The sequence below is a fragment of the Mytilus trossulus genome, chromosome 5 (assembly GCF_036588685.1).
Source record: "Mytilus trossulus isolate FHL-02 chromosome 5, PNRI_Mtr1.1.1.hap1, whole genome shotgun sequence".
Classification (NCBI taxonomy): Eukaryota; Metazoa; Mollusca; class Bivalvia; order Mytilida; family Mytilidae; genus Mytilus; species Mytilus trossulus.
This window is the reverse complement of record NC_086377.1, coordinates 74887129-74908523: the sequence shown is the minus strand read 5'-3', so window position 1 is coordinate 74908523 and position 21395 is coordinate 74887129. Positions and strand designations below refer to the sequence as shown.

Genomic DNA, 21395 nt, shown 5'->3' with positions numbered 1-21395 from the left:
TTGCAAATATCATTTTCATTATTAATCAAAAACGTACTTTCAATAAATTTTAGGGAGGAAGCTTGATGGTTCGTGGCATTCCCTCTTAATTAGAAAATAATCTATTATAAATATTCAATCAGAATCCAAATTCAGAGCTGCTTTAAGCTTAAATGTTGTGTCCATACTTTTTCAACTGTTCAGGGTTCGACCTATGCAGGAAAATCCAGTTTGCTGTCACTTGACAGCCTCTTGTTCTTATTGTAGAAGGCCGTACCGTTGCCTATAATTGCTTACATCCACTTCATTTGAACTTAAGTAGATAGTTGTCTCATTGTTTTAACATATCTCCTTATTTTAATAAATATACAATGATTTCATTTTCTTTTACAGGATATAATGGCAAGTTGGGATGAGGTAAGTTTTTCTTCTTAACTCATTCGCCCCTAAGAGATTTCTGGAAAATCAGGCATTTTCGAAAATTTGCAATCATATGCAACCCATCCCCACTGAAAAATGGTCATTTTCCGTCTTTTTTCCGATTTTAAAACGACCTTGAGAGGTGGACATTAACCAGACTGTGTTTCTTTGTCATTCAAGTATTACCCTATAGTTACAGCAGTGCATGCATGCTAACTGGGAGTATATGGGACTTAAGTGTCTTGCTGGCGAATTATTATCGTCAAGTCGGGTCTGCCTAAATGTCCGTTTTTACGGATTTTTGACAAAACGGTGACCTAGATTTTACAGACTAGATTCCTATTGGCCATATTATACCTCTTTGTGTTCCTATACCACCTATGCATGCATTTACGATAACAGTTTATACCTACAATGACTACCAGTTAAGTAGTGGCCATCAAAAGATGCCCACCCCCACCTGATTTTGGCGACTTTTCACGTTTTTCCGATTTTGAACTCTTAAGCGGCTTTCAAAATGCCATATTTTCATAAACAGACGTCTGAGAAGAGTTTATGGACCATGAACTGCTTGGTTGAAGTCCCTGCTATCATGACAGTTCAGGTGGGGCAGTTCAAAAAAGGTATGGAGGGTCATACGGGTCATCAAAGAATGGTTGTCACCATGACGCCTACAGGCGTCATTGGGGGTTAATGGGTTAAAAGTCATTGTGATGTGACCTATGTCATGTGACTTATGTTGCCTATAAACTGTACATAAAGATACAGGTGTGTAGTATTCTCAGAGTCAGTCAGTGTCATGTGACCTACACAATGTATGTCATGTGATCTATGTTGTCTACAAACTGTACATAAAGATACAGGCGTGCAGTATTCTCAGAGTCAGTCAGTGTCATGTGACCTATGTCATGTGACTTATGTTGTCTATAAAATGTACATAAAGATACGATACAGGCGTGCAGTATTCTCAAGAGTCAGTCAGTGTCATGTGACCTATGTCATGTGACTTATGTTGTCTATAAAATTACATAAAGATACAGGTATGTAATATTCTCAGAGTCAGTCAGTGTCATGTGACCTATGTCATGTGACTTATGTTGTCTATAAAATGTACATACAGATACAGGTGTGTAATATTCTCAGAGTCAGTCAGTGTAATGTGACCTATGTCATGTGACTTATGTTGTCTATAAAATTACATAAAGATACAGGTGTGTAATATTCTCAGAGTCAGTCAGTGTCATGTGACCTATGTCATGTGACTTATGTTGTCTATAAAATGTACATACAGATACAGGCGTGCAGTATTCTCAGGGGGAGAACAGGAGAAATCAAAATGACTACAGTGAACAGAATTTCAAAAAAAATGATGCCTTTCCTTTAAACCTTTGTCAGTCTCTTGTATGATACTATATCTGTAATGTTTTTAGGTCAGATAATGTATTATGATTAGTTGGTCCTAACTACTAAAGATAATAGCAGTATGTGCTCTGTTTAAAAAATATTGTCCAAAATTGTACCTCAAAATGTCAGGAGTGTAACGCTTTTAGTGTGACATTTAGAAGAAAGCATGTGCATTCATTGATGATATAGAATAAATAAGGGCAGATACAATACCAAACAATATCTTTCATCCAACTATTATATCTTGACTATGATTTCTTGTTTAATTCTTCCATATATTTACATTTTTATGAGCCTCATAAGGTAAGTCAAATAAGTTTGTGTTAAAAAAAAAAATGTTAGTAAAAGTCAATATGCTGCCAGAAAATGTCTTTGTAGGTGAAATAACATGTTTCTGTACATCTTGCACGGTTTATTTTTTTTGGTAAGTATCATAGCTTGGCACAGGTGCATCCAGTTGACCCTGAAGTTCTACTACTGAAATATTATGGTTACAATTAGAGGACTACCCAGGTCTGTCAGGAGTGTAACAACTGGGTTAAGATGTATTTTTTTTAGAAACAATGTTGTTATAGTTGTTGTTTTTTCTTGAATTTCAGTGAACATTACCTGTTACAGTTTATCAGTAACAAACATGCCATTATTATGGCCTTCATTGCTTTTGTATGCTCAATACTTCAATGTCAGGAGTGTAACACAAAAAAATGCCTTATTTCAATCTTATTAGCAAAGGTAAGTTATTGGAAGAAAAACAAGCTGACAATTATTATAAAATGACATTAATACACCTCAGCTTAACACAGAATACAAGTCTACATCATTACTTTTGAAATTTTTGAACTAAAATTGCAATTGAACTAGCTTGTTTAAATGTGTTACAGTCCTGACATACAAGTATTGAGCATAAACAAGCAATAAAGGCCATAATAATGGCATGTTTGTTACTGAAAATATGCAACAGATGGTGTTCACACTCAAATTCCAGAAAGGAAAACCAATAATAACAACATTGTTTCTATAAAAAATAACATGAATGTTACACTTAAACATTTTTAAGCGTTACACTCCTGACATTTTTGGGTACATTTTTGGACAATTTTTAATATACAGAGCACATACTGCTACCATCTTTGGTAGAACGAACAAACTTATCATAATACATTATCTGACATAAAGACAGCGTATATATAGTATCAAACAAGAGACTGAACAAGGTTTAAAGGAAAGCCATCTTTTTTTTTAAATAGACAATTAGCAAAATTTGTAAATATGTAAGAAGTATATAATTTTTTTTAACCTGTTCTTAATTTGCACTAAAATAATATGTGAAATATAAAGACTCTACATGATTTCAGGTCAGTTTCAAGTTAAAATATTGTAGCAATAAATTATGGTCAGGAGTGTAACATTTGTTACACTCCTGACAAGTTTCAGATGTAGCTTATCTATAACAAAATTCAACATGATTCTTAATTAAAATAATTGTAACATCTTTACAATGTTATGAGAAAGCTGATCTGTCTTGTAAAATTGATTTTTCTGCACACTATTCACCAAAGATTCTTAAAAATTAAAGTGTAATTCTCATTAAACATGTTAAAAGTTTGCTCTTTGCTCAGAAATTAAAAAAATATGTAATCAAATATCTAATAAATTTATTTATTTGTGAGATTGTAAATTTAAAATAGATATCATTACTGATTTTCTAAACATTCCATTAAAAAACAGTCTTACAGTTACTGAACAAATATGTCAGGAGTGTAACAAAAGGATAAAAAACACATGTTTGTATTTTTTAAATGAAGAAAACTTAGAATTGACTGAAGCAATTGTTGTGAAATTTTCAGAGGATGTAATTAGATCATATATGTTTGCTTCCTTATACTTTTTATATAAAATTAAAGCTTTTGCAAAGATATATAAAAACTTTTGAAATAAGATATTAAAGAATACACTTAAAATTGGTGAAATTTACATATTTAAAAAAAAAAAACTGTTTATAAGTAAAAAAAAATTGCAGGAAAATCATTTAGTACCTTTATTGCAACAAACAAAAAAATTACATTGATATTTATATTCTTATTTATGTTTGTCTGTTGATATTATTATTATGTTGTTTCCTTTGAAAAGTGGATGAATTCTTATTAGTAAAATGTTGTTAAAATTTTTGTTTTTATTATTTTGCATTAACCCTTGGTAGTTTTGTAAACTTGAATGTCTCTGGATTAAAGAAAAAATGATAGAAAAAAGGTTAGCAATGACTTAATTTTTTACCATGTTTGTCACACTTTGGCATCATTTTTTTTTAAATAGCCCATATACAAAATACCAGGAGACAAAAAAAAAAGAAACGTAAGATATTGTAGGACATTCACAACTCTTTAAGTCAAAGAGAATCTGAACGCCATGGAAAAAAATGAAAAACAATCAAAATTCAACGGTCTACATTAGTCATTTCAGGGCCTTTTATAGCTGACTATGCCATATGGGCTTTGATCATTGTTGAAGGCTGTACAGTGACCTATAGTTGTTATTTTCTGTGTCATTTTGTCTATTTTGTAGAATTGTCTCATTGGCAATCATACCACATCTTCTTTTTATATTCAAAACATTACATAAAAAACTAAAGACCGAGCAACACAAACCTCAACAAAAACTTAGGCTGATCTCAAAACTGACGCATAATACAATTGCCTACAGACTTTTCTACAAAAAACCTCTGAAATTATACACAACAATTTCACTCCTTCTTGCAATTGGTAATCACTGTATTTGGTATAAACTGTTGAAACTGTAAAAATGTAGATTGTTTAATTCAATTATTACATTTATAATACATTTGTATGTTCTAGAGGAAAATGTAAAAGCTTTGTTTTGCTTACAGAAACTTCTTACAGCTGCAGAGGAGGGGAATATAAAAGAGGTAGAATTATGTATAAAGAACAGAACTAACTTGGAATGTAGAGATGGTGATGTAAGTAAAGTAAAATGTTTAACACATTTACAGATATTTATTATATAGTACACATAATGTGGATCAGTTAAACATTGCCCTTGTTAGTGTTCAGTGATTCAGTGTACATTCTATTTATTGCAAATACTCTTGTCTTCTAAATATTAAGAAACATAGTATTATGATAAATTGTGATTAACTTTATAACACTGATGAATACCACTCCAGTTTGTATGTCAAAGAGTTGCTGTCTGATACTTCGTAACTGTATATAATTGAAATATTTATTACACGTAACATAGTATTCTACACAAAAAACATTACTTTGGTCCCAAAAAAAAATGACCATGACTTGAGACATGACACCTGATCATACAACTTTCATTGACCACCCCTGTACTAAACATGACATGTGACACCTGATCATACAACATGCATTTACCACTCCTGTACTGAACATGACATGTGACACCACATCATACAACATTCATTTACCACTCCTATACTGAACATGACATGTAACACCAGATCATACCACATACATTTACCTCTCCTGTACTGAATATGACATGTGACACCTGATCATACAACCTGCATTTACCACTCTTGTACTGAACATGACTTGTGACATCTGATCATACAACTCTCATTTACCACTCCTGTACTGAACATGACATGTGACACCTGATCATACAACATACCTTTACCACTCCAGTACTAAACATGACATGTGACACCTGATCATACAACCTGCATTTACCACTCCTGTACTAAACATGATATGTAACACCTGATAATACAACATCCATTAACCACTCCTGTTCTGAACATGATATGTAACACCTAATCATACAACATTCATTTACCACTCCAGTACTGAACATGACATGTGACATCTGATCATACAACATTCATTTACCAGTCTTGTACTGAACATGACATGTGCCACCTGATTATACAACATGCATTTACCACTCCAGTACTGAACATGACATCTGACACCTGATTATACAACCTACATTTACCACTCCAGTACTGAACATGACATGTGACACCTTATCATACAACATGCATTTACCACTCCAGTACTGAACATGACATGTGACATCTAATCATACAACATTCATTTACCAGTCTTGTACTGAACATGACATGTGCCACCTGATTATACAACATGCATTTACCACTCCAGTACTGAACATGACATGTGACACCTGATCATACAACATTCTTTTACCACTCTTGTACTGAACATGACATGTGACACCACATCATACAACATTCATTTACCACTCCAGTACTAAACATGATATGTAACACCTGATTATACAACATGCATTTACCACTCCAGAACTGTACATGACATGTGATTCCTGATTATACAACATTCATTTACCACTCCAGTACTGAACATGACATGTGACACCTGATCATACAACATTCATTTACCACTCTTGTACTGAACATGACATGTGACACCACATCATACAACATTCATTTACCACTCCTGTAAGGAACATGACATGTGACACCTGATTATACAACATGCGTTTACCACTCCAGTACTGAACATGACATGTGACACCTGACCATTTAACATTCATTTACCACTCCAGTACTGAACATGACATGTAACACCTGATTATACAACATTCATTTTCCACTCCTGTACTGAACATGACATGTGACACCTGATCAAACAACATGCATTTACCACTCCAAAACTGAACATGACATGTGACACCTGATCATACATCATGCATTTACCACTATTGTACTGAACATGACATGTTACACCTGATTATACAACATTCATTTACCACTCCTGTACTGAACATGACATGTGACACCTGATCATTCAACATGCATTTACCACTCCTGTACTAAACATGACATGTAACACATGATTATACAACACACATTTACCACTCCAGAACTGAACATGACATGTGACATCTGATCATACAACATGCATTTACCACTCCTGTACTGAACATGACATGTGACACGTGATCATACAACATTCATTTACCACTCCTGTACTGAACATGACATGTTACACCTGATTATACAACATTCATTTACCACTCTAGTACTGAACATGACATGTGACATCTGATCATACAACATGCATTTACCACTCCTGTACTAAACATGACATGTGACACCTGATCATACAACATGCATTTACCACTCCTGTACTAAACATGACATGTGACACCTGATCATACAACATTCATTTAACACTCCTGTACTGAACATGACATGTAACACATGATTATACAACATTCATTTACCACTCCTGTACTGAACATGACATGTTACACCTGATTATACAACATTCATTTACCACTCCTGTACTGAACATGACATGTGACACCTGATCATTCAACATGCATTTACCACTCCTATACTAAACATGACATGTGACACCTGATCATACAACATACATTTACCACTCCTGTACTAAACATGACATGTGACACCTGATCATACAACATACATTTATCACTACAGTACTAAACATGATATGTAACACCAGATTATACCACATACATTTATCACTACAGTACTAAACATTATATGTAACACCTGCTTATACAACATTCATTAACCACTCCTGTACTGAATATGACATGTGACACCTGATCATACACCATGCATTTACCTCTCATGTACTAAACATGACATGTGACACCTGATCATACAACTTTCATTTACCACTCTTGTACTGAACATGACATGTGACACCTACATAATGTCACTCTTAAAGTCAACACCAACATGTCACTTAGCAATGATACTCTTATAGTCAACACTAACATGTGACAGCAATGACACTCTTATAGTCAACACCAACATGTGACATAGCAATGACATTCTTACAGTCAACACCAACATGTGACATAGCAGTGACATTCTTATACTCAACACCAACATGTGACATAGCAGTGACACTCTTATATTCAACACCAGCATGTGACGTAGCAATGACACTCTTATAGTCAACACCAACATGTGACATAGCAGTGACACTCTTATAGTCAACACCAGCATGTGACGTAGCAATGACACTCTTATAGTCAACACCAACATGTGACATAGCAATGACATTCTTATAGTCAACACCAACATGTGACATAGCAATGACACTCTTATACTCAACACCAGCATGTGACATAGCAATGACACTCTTATACTCAACACCAACATGTGACATAGCAATGACATTCTTATACTCCACACCAGCATGTGACATAGCAATGACACTCTTGTATTCAACACCACCATGTGACATAGCAGTGACACTCTTATATTCAACACCAGCATGTGACGTAGCAATGACACTCTTATATTCAACACCAACATGTGACATAACAATGACACTCTTATAGTCAACACCAACATATGACATAGCAATGACATTCTTATACTCAACACCAGCATGTGACATAGCAATGACACTCTTATAGTCAACACCAGCATGTGACATAGCAATGATACTCTTTACCTTAACACCAACATGTGACATAGCAATGACATTCTTATACTCAACACCAACATGTGACATAGCAATGACACTCTTAAACTCAACACCAACATGTGACATAGCAATGACACTCTTTTACTCAACACCAACATGTCACTTAGCAATGATACTCTTATAGTCAACACTAACATGTGACATCGCAATGACCCTCTTATATTCAATACTAACATGAGACATAGCAATGACACTCTTATAGTCAACATCAACATGTCACTTAGCAATGACACTCTTATAATCAACACCAACATGTGACATAGCAATGACATTCTTATACTCAACACCAGCATGTGACATAGCAATGACACTCTTATAATCAACACCAACATGTGACACAGCAATAACACTCTTATACTCAACACCAACATGTGACATAGCAGTGACACTCTTATATTCAACACCAGCATGTGATGTAGCAATGACACTCTTATATTCAACACTAACATGTGACATAGCAATGACACTCTTATACTCAACACCAACATGTGACATAACAATGACACGCTTATAGTCAACACCAACATGTGACATAGCAATGACATTCTTATACTCAACACCAGCATGTGACATAGCACTGACACTCTTATAGTCAACACCAACATGTGACATAGCAATGACACTCTTATACTCAGCACCAACATGTGACATAGCAATAACACTCTTATACTCAACACCAGCATGTAACGTAGCAATGATACCCTTATAGTCAACACCAACATGTGACATAGCAATGACATTCTTATACTCAACACCAACATGTGACATAGCAATGACACTCTTATACTCAACACCAACATGTGACATAGCAATGACATTATTACACTCATCACAAACAAGTTACAGATCACACTTATAGGCAATGCAAACTTGAAAAAAATAAACATGGCTTATTGCAGTTCTTTACTTATACTCACCACAAACATACGCCATTGCTATATTACCCTTATACTCACCACAACTTGACCATACTTGACAGAATTATATAAAGTGGGGTCTCATTTTTCTTGTCTTTTCGTACTGAATCAGAAAATATTACTCGTTTTAATGATTCTTGATTTTATTTTTTTTTAAACTTTAATCATTCTACGTAATCATTGTTAATCAGACAGGTTTAATGGACAACAAATATTTATTAGAATTATATAAAGTGGGGTCTCATTTTAATTGTCTTGTCCAGCTGAGTCCATTGATATAAATATTGTTTATGTTTCTAGAAAAAAGTTTTTTTTTAACCTGACAGTTCTGATTGAAGTTCTGACATCTCACAATAAAACATGTTGTTTATTTGTTGTTTATGTAGAATATAAATACAAGTGTGACTGGTCATTTTATTCAGTTTTGACCACTGATTCATGTGATATATATTTTGTTTATATTTATTACACAACATTGTCCAGTTTATGACACAAGTTTTGATGTCTGTTATATGTTGATATTACAGTATGGATTGACACCATTAATGTTGGCAGCTGAGGGAGGACACCTGGAGGTGATGACTTACCTGGTCACTCACCGCAGTCAGTTAGAGACTACAGACAAGGTAATGATAGATATAATGACCTTACTCTGACCAAACATCACTTTATACAGAATCTACACAAAATCATGTTGTTAATCAGACAGGTTTAATGGACAACAAATATTTGTTAGAATTATATAAAGTGGGGTCTCATTTTATTCGTAACACAGAACTGAATCAGATAGTAAAGGTTTTATTTTGTTTCTTGATGAAATTTTTTTTTGTTAACATTTTATTTTAATAAGAAGGTGATGAAAAAAAATTTGCGTTAACATCTTTAGTCAGATAATGTTAATTCTACAGATTTAATGTAAAACATCTTTTAAAAATAACAAATACTTGACAGAATTATATAAAGTGGGGTCTTATTTTTTTCGTCTCTTCGTACTGAATCAGAAAATATTACTCGTTTTAATGTTTCTTGAAAAAAGTTTTTTTTTATCACTTCCTCCATTTTCTTAATCATTGTTAATTGAACAGATTTAATGGACAACAAATAGTTGACAGAATTATATAAAGTGGGGTCTCATTTTAATTGTCTTGTCCAGCTGAGTCCATTGATATAAATATTGTTTATGTTTCTAGAAAAAAGTTTTTTTTTAACCTGACAGTTCTGATGGAAGTTCTGACATCTCACAATAAAACATGTTGTTTATTTGTTGTTTATGTAGAATAGAAATAGAAGTGTGACTGGACATTTTATTCAGTTTTGACCACTGATTCATGTGATATATATTTTGTTTATATTTATTACACAACATTGTCCAGTTTATGACACAAGTTTTGATGTCTGTTATATGTTGATATTACAGAGAGGAAAGACACCATTAATGTGGGCGGCTTGGGGAGGAAACCTGGAGGTCGTGACTTACCTAGTCACTCACGGCAGTCAGTTAGGCACTACAGACTGGGTAATGATAGATATAATGACCTTACTCTGACCAAACATCACTTTATACAGAATCTACACAAAATCATGTTGTTAATCAGACAGGTTTAATGACAACAAATATTTGTTAGAATTATATAAAGTGGGGTCTCATTTTATTCGTAACACAGAACTGAATCAGATAGTTAAGGTTTCATTTTGTTTCTTGATGAAAAATTATTTTGTAAACATCTGATTTTAATGAGAAGTTAAAGAGAACAAGTTGTGTTAACTTCTTTAGTCAGATAATGTTAATTCTACAGATTTAATGTAAAACATCTTTTAAAAATAACAAATACTTGACAGAATTATTTAAAGTGGGGTCTTATTTTTCTTGTCTCTTCGTACTGAATCAGAAAATATTACTTGTTTTAATGTTTCTTGAAAAAAGTTTTTTTTTTCAACTTTAATCATTCTACTGAATCAACATAAAATCATGTTGTTTATCATACATGTTAAATGGACAACAAATACTTGTGAGACTTATATAAAGTGAGGGTTGCTATTATTTAACTTGTTACACTTATATAATTAAGAGTTTACTATTTTTTTACCTGTTTTGTTTCACTGAATCAGAAAATATGCATTGAATTTATATATCTTAATCTACCATTTAATAGTTTATTATAGGATTAAACACATTTTTTCTAGAGGTTATTGATGTGTAAACCGGGGCGGATAACTCACAAACTGAATAAAAGTCCGAAGGACTTTTATGTCAAGTTTGTGAGTTAGAGACCCGGTTTACACATCAATAACCTCTAGAAAAAATGTGTTTAATCCTTATAATTTTTCAGCCAAACATACGCAATTATTAATTTACATTATAACTATGATGGCTACTATATGTACCATCAGAAGCACAATGACATGTCGTAACTTAGGAGTACGCCGCCATCTTGACTTTCTAAAAAACTTAAATGTTCGATAAATGTAACAGAATCTAAAATGAATATAATAGTTTATACACAAATATAATTGGATATTTTCTTACCCGATGTTATATTTCTTACATTTGATAAATTGTTTTGACTCCTCTCATGATTTTTTTATCACACACTATTAACATGTTTATATTTTTATATTGTTATAGTTTGGACAAACAGCTTTACATCTTGCTGCTGAGTTTGGACAGATTGATATAACAAAATGTTTAATAGATCAAGGATGCAGTCCTTGGGTGAAATCATTGGAGGTAACATTCAGTTTTATTCTTATTAGATAGATAGTTATTTTATTCTCTAAAAACTAAATACAAGTCAACTGAGGAAGTACAATTACAATATAAATACAAATACAATAGTTGAGGGTAAACAGATGCAGATAATATATAATAAAGTACAACTTTTAAGTTTATGATGAAATACCTGTATAATAAACAGGTTAAACTAAATATGAAGAAATCAGTCTGTGCTTAACTTTTACATGGAGGGACAAACCTTTTTATTAATACACCTAATGAATGAACACAGTTTTCTTGAGGAGGCTTGCGGGTATAAGATTTTAAGAAAAAAATTAAACAATAATTTTTCATTACAAATTTCATTTATTACCTTAGGTAGTTATTACTTTATCATTATGGTACAAGAATCATTCCAATAAATCAATTGGTGTTGGCCTCAGGTGACTTTTAAAATGTAGATATCATTGGAAAAGCTCAAAATCATCTCTTTTTTGTGCAAAAATGCCATTTTTGGCATTAAATTTGAAATATCTTTTTTAACTCATCGGTGACCTATATTTTTTTTTTTTTTCGAAAAAGCTGTACATAAACTAATTAACTGTAAAATTTAAGCGATTTCTGTAATTTAGTTCTTTTTTTATTTCGATATTACAACTATTTCCCCTATTAGGTCAACAGAAAAAAGGACATTAAGAAAAATGTATGCGTCTTTCGAAGGCAGATTGTGGGCGTAAATGAATGGTGACCACATTTTTTTAAAAATTAAACAAATGATTCAGACCCGCGAGCCCCCTTAAAACTGATTGTTTTTGTCGAGCTTTTGACTTTAATCTCAGAAAGCTCAGCATAGGCATAGTGATCAAGCAGTGGCTTTATATTTTAGAAGGTGGTAGACCTGGATGCTTCATATTTTGTATATGGATTCCTCATTTTACGAAGTTTCCGCCAGTCACATTTCCAATGTCCTTGACCTCATTTTCATGATTCAGTGACTACTTGAAAAAAACTTATTTTGTAATTTAAATTCTCTTTTATAAGTAATAGTATAACTATATTTGTTATGTGCGTACCTTGCAAGGTCCTCATGCCTGTCAGACAGTTTTCACTTGACCTCGACCTCATTTCATGGATCAGTGAACATTCAACATGGTTAAGTTTTGGTGGACAAGTCCATATCTCAGATACTATTGGAAGGACTGTAAGGTGTACATGTCCAACTGGCAGGTGTCATCTGACCTTGACCTCATTTTCATGGTTCAATGGTTATAGTTAAGTGTTTGTGTTTTGGTCTGTTTTTCTTATACTGTATGCAATAGGTCTACTATATTTGGTGTATGGAATGATTGTAAAGTGTACATGTCTAGCTGGCAGGTGTCAATTGACCTTGACCACATTTTGATGGTTGAATGGTCAAATATAAAAAAGAAGATGTGGTATGATTGCCAATGAAACAACTGTCCACAACAGACCAAAATGACACAGACATTAACTGTACGGCCTTCAACAATGATCAAAGCCCATACTGCATAGTCAGCTATAAAAGACCCCGATAAGACAATGTAAAACAATTCAAACGAGAAAACTAACTGCCTTATTTATATAAAAAAATGAACGAAAAGTTAAGTTTTTGAGTTTTGGTCTTTTTTCTAATACTACACAATGTATATACAATAGATCAACTATATTTATGCCCCATGCAACGAAGTTGTGGAGGGTATAATGTTTTTGACCCGTCCGTCCGTCGGTCCGTCCGTCAGTCCGTCCGTCCGTCAGTCCTGTTTCTTGTCATCGCAACTCCTCTCAAACCACACAACAGAATTTCACGAAACCTTTTCAGATAATAAGGACATACTATGTAGTTGTGCATATCGACTGGAAATTGTGATTCAATTTTTTTTCTAGGAGTTACGCCCCTTTGAAATTATTTACTTTAATGTACTACTGCAACAGTTTGTCATCGCAACTCCTCTCAAACCACACAACAGAATTTTACGAAACCTTTTCAGATAATAAGGACATACTATGTAGTTGTGCATATCGACTGGAAATTGCGATTCAATTTTTTTTCTAGGAGTTACGCCCCTTTGAACTTATTTACTTTAATGTACTACTGCAACAGTTTGTCATCGCAACTCCTCTCAAACCACACAACAGAATTTCACGAAACCTTTTCAGATAATAAGGACATACTATGTAGTTGTGCAAATCGACGGGAAATTGCGATTCAATTTTTTTTTCTAGGAGTTACAACCCTTTGAACTTATTTACTTTAATGTACTACTGCAACAGTTTGTCATCGCAACTCCTCTCAAACCACACAACAGAATTTCACGAAACCTTTTCAGATAATAAGGACATACTATGTAGTTGTGCATATCGACGGGAAATTGTGATTCAATTTTTCTAGGAGTTACAACCCTTTGAACTTATTTACTATAATGTACTACTGCAACAGTTTGTCATTGCAACTCCTCTCAAACCACACAACAGAATTTCACAAAACCTTTTCAGATAATAAGGACATACTATGTAGTTGTGCATATCGACTAGAAATTGCTATTCAATTTTTTTTCTAGGAGTTACGCCCCTTTGAACTTATTTACTTTAATGTACTACTGCAACAGTTTGTCATCGCAACTCCTCTGAAAACACACAACAGAATTTCATGAAATTTTGTAGATAATAAGGACATACTATGTATATTGAAATTATTTTTCAATATTTTTTCTTATACAATTTTTTTTCTTATACTTATTTAATTTCTCCAATGACAATGTGGGGACATGGGGTATGTGAGCGTGCTCACTAAGGTTCTTTAATTGGTGTATGGAAATGTTTTATGATCAATATGTCAGTCGCGTAGGTTTTATTTGACCTTGACCTTATTTTCAGGGTTAATTGCTCAGTGTTAAGTTTTTGGGTTATGGTCTGTTTTTCTTAAACTATAAGCAATATGTCAACTATATTTGCTGTATGGAAGAACACACCCTACACCAATCCTAAACTACTGACACAACTACCATATCATCATACTCCAACAACACACCCTACATCAATCCTAAACTACTGACACAACTACCATCTCATCATACTCCAACAACACACCCTACATCAATCATAAAATACTGACACAACTACCATCTCATCATACTCCACCAACACACCCTACACCAATCCTAAACTACTGACACAACTACCATCTCATCATACTCCACCAACACACCCTACATCAATCCTAAACTACTGACACAACTACCATCTCATCATACTCCAACAACACACCCTACATCAATCCTAAACTACTGACACAACTACCATCTCATCATACTCCACCAACACACCCTACATCAATCCTAAACTACTGACACAACTACCGTCTCATCATACTCCAACAACACACCCTACATCAATCCTAAACTACTGACACAACTACCATCTCATCATACTCCAACAACACACCCTACATCAATCATAAACTACTGACACAACTACCATCTCATCATACTGTACCAACACACCCTACATCAATTCAATTACACATCTAACACCAATTATACACTACCCACACATCAACCATCTAATCATACTCCAATTACACATCTAACTAAAAAAATACACTACCAGCACATCAACCATCTAATCATAGTTCAATTACACTTCTACCACTAACCTTACACCAATCATAAATACTGACACAACTACAATCTCATCAAACTCTACCAACACACCCTACACCAATCCTAAACTACTGACACAACAACCATCTCATCGTACTCTACAAACACACCCTACATCAATCATATACTACTGACACAACTACCATCTCATCATAATCTGCCAACACACTTAACACCAATCATACACTACTGACACAACTACCATGTCATCATACATCACCAACACACCTCACACCAATCCCTCAGTACTGACACAATTGCCATCTCATAATACATCACCAACACACCTAACACCAATCCTACACTTTTGATATAACTACCATCTCATCATACTCCGCCAACACACCTAACACCAATCCTACATTACTGACACAACTACCATCTCATTATACTCCATCACCACACCTAACACCAATCCTACATTACTGACACTACAACCATCTCATCATACTCTACCAACACACCCTACACAAATCCTACACTACTGACACAACTACCATCTCATGATACTCTACCAACACACCCTACATCAATCATCTACTACTAACACAACTACCATCTCATCATACTCCACCAACACACTTACACCAATCATACACTACTGACACAACTATCATGTCATCATACATCACCAAGACACCTAACACCAATCATGCACTACTGACACAACTACCATCTCATCATACTCAATCAACACACCTAACACCAATCCTACATTACTGACACTACAACCATCTCATCATACTCTACCAACACACCCTACACAAATCCTACACTACTGACACAACTACCATCTCATCATACTCCACCAACACACCTAACACCAATCCTACATTACTGACACAACTACCATATCATCATACTCCACCAACACAGCTAACACCAATTATACACTATTGACACAACAACCATCTCATCATGCTTTACCAACACATCCTACACCAATCCTACATACTGACACAACTACCATCTCATCATACTCTAGCAGCACACCTAACACCAATCCTACACTACTGACACAACTACCATCTCATCATACATCACCAATACACTTAACACCAATCCTACATTACTGACACTACAACCATCTCATCATACTCCACCAACACACCTAACACCAATCCTACACTACTGACACAACTACCATCTCATCATACTCCACCAACACAGCTAACACCAATTATACACTATTGACACAACAACCATCTCATCATGCTCTACCAACACATCCTACACCAATCCTACAGTACTGACACAACTACCATCTCATCATACTCTAGCAACACACCTAACACAAATCCTACACTACTGACACAACTACCATCTCATCATACTCCACCAAAACACCTAACACCAATCCTACACTACTGATACAACAACCATCTCATCATACTCCGCCAACACACCTAACACCAATCCTACATTACTGACACAACTACCATCTCATTTTACTCCACCAACACACCTAACACCAATCCTACACTACTGACACAACTACCATCTCATCATACTCCACCAACACACCCTACATCAATCATCTACTACTAACACAACTACCATCTCATCATACTCCACCAACACACCTAACACCAATCCTACATTACTGACACAACTACCATCTCATCATACTCCACCAAAAAACCTAACATAAATACTACATTACTGACACAAGTACCATCTCATCATACTCTACCAACTCAACTTACACCAATCCTACATTACTGACACAACTACCATCTCATCATACTCTGCCAATTCACCTTACACTAATCCTACACTACTGACACCACTACCATCGCATCACACTCCACCAACACACCTAACACCAATCCTACATTACTGACACTACAACCATCTCATACTCTACCAACACACCCAACACCAATCCGACATTACTGACACAACTACCATATCAGCATACTCCACCAACACACCTAACACCAATCCTACACTACTGACACAACTACCATCTCATCATACTCCACCAACACACTTAACACCAATCCTACATAACTGACACTACAACCATCTCATCATACTCTACCACATACACACTACACCAATCCTACACTATTGACACAACAACCATCTCATCATTCTCTACCAACACACCCTACACCAATCCTACATTACTGACACAACTACCATTTCATCATACTCTACCAACACACCCTACACCAATCCTACACTACTGACACAACTACCATCTCATCATACATCACCAACACACTTAACACCAATCCTACATTACTGACACTACAGCCATCTCATCATACTCAACCAACACACCCTACACCAATCCTACACTACTTACACAACTACCATCTCATCATACTCCATCAACACACATAACAGCAATCATACTTTACTGACACAACTACCATCTCATCATACTCTACCGACACACCTAACACTAATTCTACACTACTGACACAACTACCATCTCATCATACATCACCAACACACCTAACACCAATCCTACATTACTGAACCTACAACCATCTCATCATACTTTACCAACACACCTTACACCAATCCTACATTACTGACACAACTACCATCTCATCATACTCTACCAACACACCTAACACCAATCCTACACTACTGACACAACTACTATCTCATCAACACACCATCAACACACCTAACACCAATCCTACATTACTGACACTTCAACCATCTCATCATACTCCACCAACACACCTAACACCAATCCTACATTACTGACACAACTACCATCTCATTATACTCCACCAACACACCTAACACCAATCCTACACTTCTGACACAACAACCATCTCATGATATTCTACCAACACACCTTACATCAATCATATACTACTGACACAACTATCATCTCATCATTCTCCAACAACACACCTAACACAAATCCTACATTACTGACACAACTACCATCTCATCATACTCTACCAACTCACCTAACACAAATCCTACATTACTGACAATACAACCATCTCATCATACTCTACCAACACACCCTACACCAATTCTACAATACTGACACAACTACCATCTCATCATACATCACCAACACACCTTACACCAATCCTACACTACTGACACAACTACCATTTCATCATACTCTGCCAACACACCTAACACCAATCCTACACTACTGACACAACTACCATCTCATCATACTCCATCAACACACATAACACCAATCCTACTTTACTGACACAACTACCATCTCATCATACTCTACCAACACACCTAACACCAATCCTACACTACTGACACAACTACTATCTCATCATACATCATCAACACACCTAACACCAATCCTACATTACTGAAACTTCAACCATCTCATCATACTCCACCAACACACATAACTCCAATCCTACACTACTGACACAACTACCATCTCATTATACTCCACCAATACACCCTACACTAATCCTACACTACTGACACAACAACCATCGCATCATACTCTACCAACACACCTAACACCAATCATACACTACTGACACAACTACCATCTCATCATACTCTAACAACACACCCTACACCAATCCTACACTACTGATACAACAACTATCTCATCATACATAATCAACACACCTAACACCAATCCTACATTACTGACACAACAACCATCTCATCATACTCCACCAACACACCTAACACCAATGCTACATTTCTGGCACAACTACCAACTCATCATACTCCACCAACACACCTAACACCAATCCTACATTACTGACACAACTACCATCTCATCATACTCCACCAACACACCTAACACCAATCATACACTACTGACACAACTACCATCTCATCATACTCCATCAACACACCTAACACCAATCCTACATTACTGACACATCTACCATCTCATCATACTCCACCAACACACCTAACACCAATCCTACATTACTGACACAACTACAATCTCATCATACTCCACCAACACACCTAACACCAATCCTACATTACTGACACATCTGCCATCTCATCATACTCCACCAACACACCTAACACGAATCCTAAACTACTAACAAAACAACCATCTAATCATACTCCAGCAACACATATTACTTCTATCTAATCACATTCCACTAATGCACCTCACACCAATCATACACTATTAACAAAACTACCATTCAATCACATTCCACCAACACACCCTACACCAATCATACACTTTTATCAAAACTACCATCTAAGCATACTCCGGCAACACATCTTACACCAATCATACACTACTAACAAAACTACCATTTAATTATACTCCAGCAACACATCTTACACCAATCATACACTATTAACAAAACTACCATTTGAGTATACTCCAGTATTACATCTTACACTACCATCACAACTACCATCTTATCACATTTCACGCACACACCCTACACCAATCATTCAATAATTTCTTTAACAGCAAAATCTCAAATATTATTCATTGATCTCTTTATAATGACACTTCATATTTGTTGTTGGTTTAGGTTCACTGGTTTTTATTTCAAGTATATATAAATAAGACAACACTCTGCATTGCATAGGTAAAATTAATGCAACAGTTACCTATTATTTAATGTTTTACAGTTTTTGAAATAAAAGATATATATGTGTATGATTAATGAAAGATTATTTGATTGTATTTCAGGGTAAGACTCCTTATGATCTGGTAACAATATCAACGTATTGTTCTAAAAAGAAGAAGAAAAAAGTGATGGACTTCCTTAAGGTAAATAGTATTGTCTTACTTTAAAAGATATTCACAGATTATAAGAGACAAAACAGACTGGTACAAAGAAATTACAATAAAGTAGTTGCCTGTAGTTTTCAATGTCATTGTAGTATTTGTTGTCAGTTAACAATGAAAGTTGACAATTCCAAGCTTCATCATCTCATGTTAAATGTCATCAGCTCGCTGTCTCCTAGGTACATACATCACATCATCTCCTTGTATGTGTCACCAGCTTGCTATCTCCGAGATATATACATCTCATCATGTCCTTGTATGTGTCATCAGCTTGTTATCTCCTAGGTATATACATCACACCATTTCCTTGTATGTGTCATCAGCTTGGTATCTCCTAGGTATATACATCAGATCATCTCCTTTTATGTGTCATCAGCTTGGTATCTCCTAGGTATATACATCAGATCATCTCCTTTTATGTGTCATCAGCTTGCTGTCTCCTAGGTTTATACATCACATCATCTCCTTGTATGTGTCATCAGCTCGCTATCTCCGAGATATATACATCTCATTATGTCCTTGTATGTGTCATCAGCATGGTATCTCTAGGTATATACATCACATCATCTCCTTTTATGTGTCATCAGCTTGGTATCTCCTAGGTATATACATCACATCATCTCCTTGTATGTGGCATCAGCTTGGTATCTCCTAGGTATATACATCACATCATCTCCTTGTATGTGTCATCAGCTTGCTGTCTCCTAGGTATATACATCACATCATGTCCTTGTATGTGTCATCAGCTCGCTATCTCCGAGATATATACATCTCATCATGTCCTTGTATGTGTCATCAGCTTGGTATCTCCTAGGTATATACATCACATCACGTCCTTGTATGTGTCATCAGCTTGCTGTCTCCTAGGTATATACATCACATCATGTCCTAGTATGTGTCATCAGCTCGCTATCTCCGAGATATATACATCTCATCATGTCCTTGTATGTGTCATCAGCGTGGTATCTCCTAGGTATATACATCACATCATGTCCTTGTATGTGTCACCAGCTTGGTATCTCCTAGGTATATATACATCACATCTTCTCC

The 21395-nt window shown here is 35.1% G+C and overlaps 1 protein-coding gene across 1 annotated transcript in view; it reads left to right on the top strand.

Annotated features, from left to right (window-relative positions):
• The first annotated feature begins 378 nt into the window (after positions 1-378).
• LOC134718304 (ankyrin repeat and sterile alpha motif domain-containing protein 1B-like) overlaps positions 379-21395 on the top strand; it is a 43070-nt gene continuing 22053 nt past the window's right edge. The window contains exons 1-7 of the mRNA XM_063580799.1: positions 379-396; positions 938-1022; positions 4656-4777; positions 9745-9843; positions 10635-10733; positions 11844-11945; positions 20247-20327. Coding sequence (XP_063436869.1) covers positions 379-396; positions 938-1022; positions 4656-4777; positions 9745-9843; positions 10635-10733; positions 11844-11945; positions 20247-20327 — 606 coding nt within the window. The remainder of the gene's footprint in view (positions 397-937; positions 1023-4655; positions 4778-9744; positions 9844-10634; positions 10734-11843; positions 11946-20246; positions 20328-21395) is intronic.